The sequence below is a fragment of the Atta colombica genome, unplaced genomic scaffold (genome assembly GCF_001594045.1).
Source record: "Atta colombica isolate Treedump-2 unplaced genomic scaffold, Acol1.0 scaffold224, whole genome shotgun sequence".
In the NCBI taxonomy this organism is placed as follows: Eukaryota; Metazoa; Arthropoda; class Insecta; order Hymenoptera; family Formicidae; genus Atta; species Atta colombica.
Genome location: NW_017259321.1, coordinates 1,450,693 through 1,453,470, shown reverse-complemented (window position 1 = coordinate 1,453,470; position 2,778 = coordinate 1,450,693). Strand labels below are relative to the sequence as shown.

Here is a 2,778-nt window from a genome sequence, read left to right as displayed (position 1 = left end):
ATATATTTTAAACAAGTTAACAAGAGAAAAGAAATATTTTTTAAGTTTCCGTTTGCACATTGTTATTTTGTCATGTCTGTAAAGATTTGAAGCGCGAAAAAATCGAGGGGAGGGAGGGGAGGTCGAGCCATAAATAACTGACCAGCTAATTGTAATTTACAATAAATTATTCATACATATTAAATTATATGCATCATGAAGTTTAATTTGTGATGTATACAACAGAACGAGGGATTCCACGGAACGTAAAATTAAAGAACTTCTAAAAGATCAGGAATTACTACAAAACAAATTGCGCCAAACACAGGGTGAGCGCGCAAGAATATGTAATATTTTGGATGGAAAATGTCGTGAAGTAACAGATTTTCAAAAGGAAATAGAGAATTTAAAAGAGGATGTTAAATTGAAAGAGATTAAACTAAAATGGACGCAAACTAAACTTAAAACTGAAATGGAGTCACAAAAGGAGACTCAACAAAAATTGGATAAAGCCTTGGTAAAGTAAAATATAATACGATTTTTCATGTAGTTTAAATCATGTAAAATAGTAGTTTGAAAATTGTATTTTGATTACATGAATATCTTTGGATTTTTGTTTTAGTCACAAATACTAGAGATATAAAAAAAGAAAAATTTTTATTTTTTTATTGTTTGAAAGTTATTAATTGTTTACGATTATATTTTTAACATGAAATAAAATTTTGTAAAAATTATCCAATTTCATTACAATTATTACAATTATTGATCTTAGTAGGCGTTTCAACCTGCGATTACTAATCACCATTAAAGAAATTTTAATGGAATCTTATTTATAGTAAAAAAGAATTAGATTTCTAAGTTCTAATGGAATATCAATATTTATTAGATGTATGTTGCAGATGAAAATAAATGATATGAAAGAAGAGTGCGAGCAAATACGCCGCGAAACGCAGGAATCATTTCGTAAATTTCAGCAATCTGAAGAAAATAAAGCTGTGACGTTAGACCAACAGCTGAAAGAACATCAGGCGCGTTTGATTTTGGAAAGACATGTTACAGAAGATAAAGAAACGTTAAGACTCCAGTTACAAAAGGAACTAGAAATATTGAAATCTAAGCAACAAAACTTAATCGAAGAAAACAAGAAGCTTAGTCTAAAAATACAAGAATCTGAGAAAGTTCGATTAAATAATGAAAATGATTTGAGTGATTTAAGAATTGTCGCGGATCAGCGTCAGCTACAAATTACCGAATTATTGGACAAAGTCTCCCAGTTAGAAACATTAAAACTGCAATTGCAACAGTAAGCATATTGTATTATAGTCTCAATATATTTTATGTATTAATATTTTACAAACATATATAATATTGAAAACATATATAAAATAATTTTACATATTCTGTACAAAAATGTAATAATAATTGCATTAAAAATATAGTCTCATCAAGATTTTTTGCTATAGATTCTTGAACTTCTGAGTCTTTAAAACTATTATATATATTTTTATAAAATCTTGAAAAATTTATGTATGTTAAATGAAATTTTAGTGTTAATAATTATTTTATAAAATATTTTTTGTTTTTTTACAGTAAAGAAGAATGTATAATATCAATTGAAGCAAAATTATTGCAATTACAATTGGCTAATGAAGAATTGCAATCCGATATGCAGGCATGTCGCCAGAAGGAAGCAGATATGTTAGACTTTACGCAAAAACTGACAGACACGAACATACATCTTCAGTCCGAGTTTATCGCGATTCAAACGAAGGCGAATCATCTTGAGTCTGAACAAGGTCCGCTACGTGAACGTATTAATGAATTAATCAGTAGAGTCAAAATTTTGGAAGAAGATTTGATGCAAGAACGAAAAAAACGGAAGGAAGAATGTGAGATTCTAGCTAAGCATGTTGCTGAACAAACTAAACTCGCGCAGAACTTAGCCCAGAAGTTAGAAGATAGTCAAGGTGAAAATACATTGTTAAAGAGGAAGCATCAAACTTCCATAAAGGAATTAACACGGGAATTGCAACAGTGTCATAAAAAATTAGAAATGTTTGAAACTACGTCTCCCAGTAATTCATTAGATATTGCATCTAGAACTGGATCTAACACTTCCTTAGCAGGTTTGATATTAATAATATCTCATTCAATGTCTCATTCGTATTAATGTATTGTTATAAATTTATATCATTGAATTATGAAAAGTTAAAAAGTGCATTTTTTTTTTAGGTGATACAAACGGTGCCTTATCGGACAACAATGCTAATAGTGATCATATTAATTCAATAGAACTTAATAAACAAGTATTAATGGAACGTATCATCAAGCTGCAAGATATAAATGTAAAAAGAGCTGAAAAGTTAGATTTTTTCAAAGAACATACGCAGACGTTACTCGAAGATATACAGAAGAAAGAAAAAATAATACAAAATTATATTTTAAATCAAAACTTTGGAGCATTGACATGTAATAAGAGTGACAGATACAAGGTTTGCATATAAACATAAAATATTTTTTTTAGTTAATTATATTTTATCGTATTTATATATGTAGAGAATAGATTGGTAAAACTAATCTGTTTAAAAAAAAATCATTTTATTACTAAATCTAAATATAAATTTTTATAATGATAGATATTTTCGTTTTTTATATCCAAGCATATCAAAAGCCGAAGAGATATCGTAAGTGTCAGAAAACAGGTTTTTTAAATAATGTTAAGAAGCATTGTCAAAATTATTAATTAATTTATATACATAATATTTATTTATATATTCTAAACAAGTATATATATATATA

General features: G+C 27.5%; 1 protein-coding gene across 1 annotated transcript in view; it reads left to right on the top strand.

Moving 5' to 3' along the window:
- LOC108687981 (coiled-coil domain-containing protein 186) overlaps nucleotides 1–2,690 on the top strand; it is a 5,871-nt gene extending 3,181 nt beyond the window's left edge. Inside the window, exons 3-7 of the mRNA XM_018194030.1 lie at nucleotides 226–496; nucleotides 879–1,282; nucleotides 1,570–2,105; nucleotides 2,212–2,471; nucleotides 2,640–2,690. Of these exons, the coding sequence (XP_018049519.1) occupies nucleotides 226–496; nucleotides 879–1,282; nucleotides 1,570–2,105; nucleotides 2,212–2,471; nucleotides 2,640–2,690 (1,522 nt within the window). The remainder of the gene's footprint in view (nucleotides 1–225; nucleotides 497–878; nucleotides 1,283–1,569; nucleotides 2,106–2,211; nucleotides 2,472–2,639) is intronic.
- The last annotated feature ends 88 nt before the right edge of the window (nucleotides 2,691–2,778 follow it).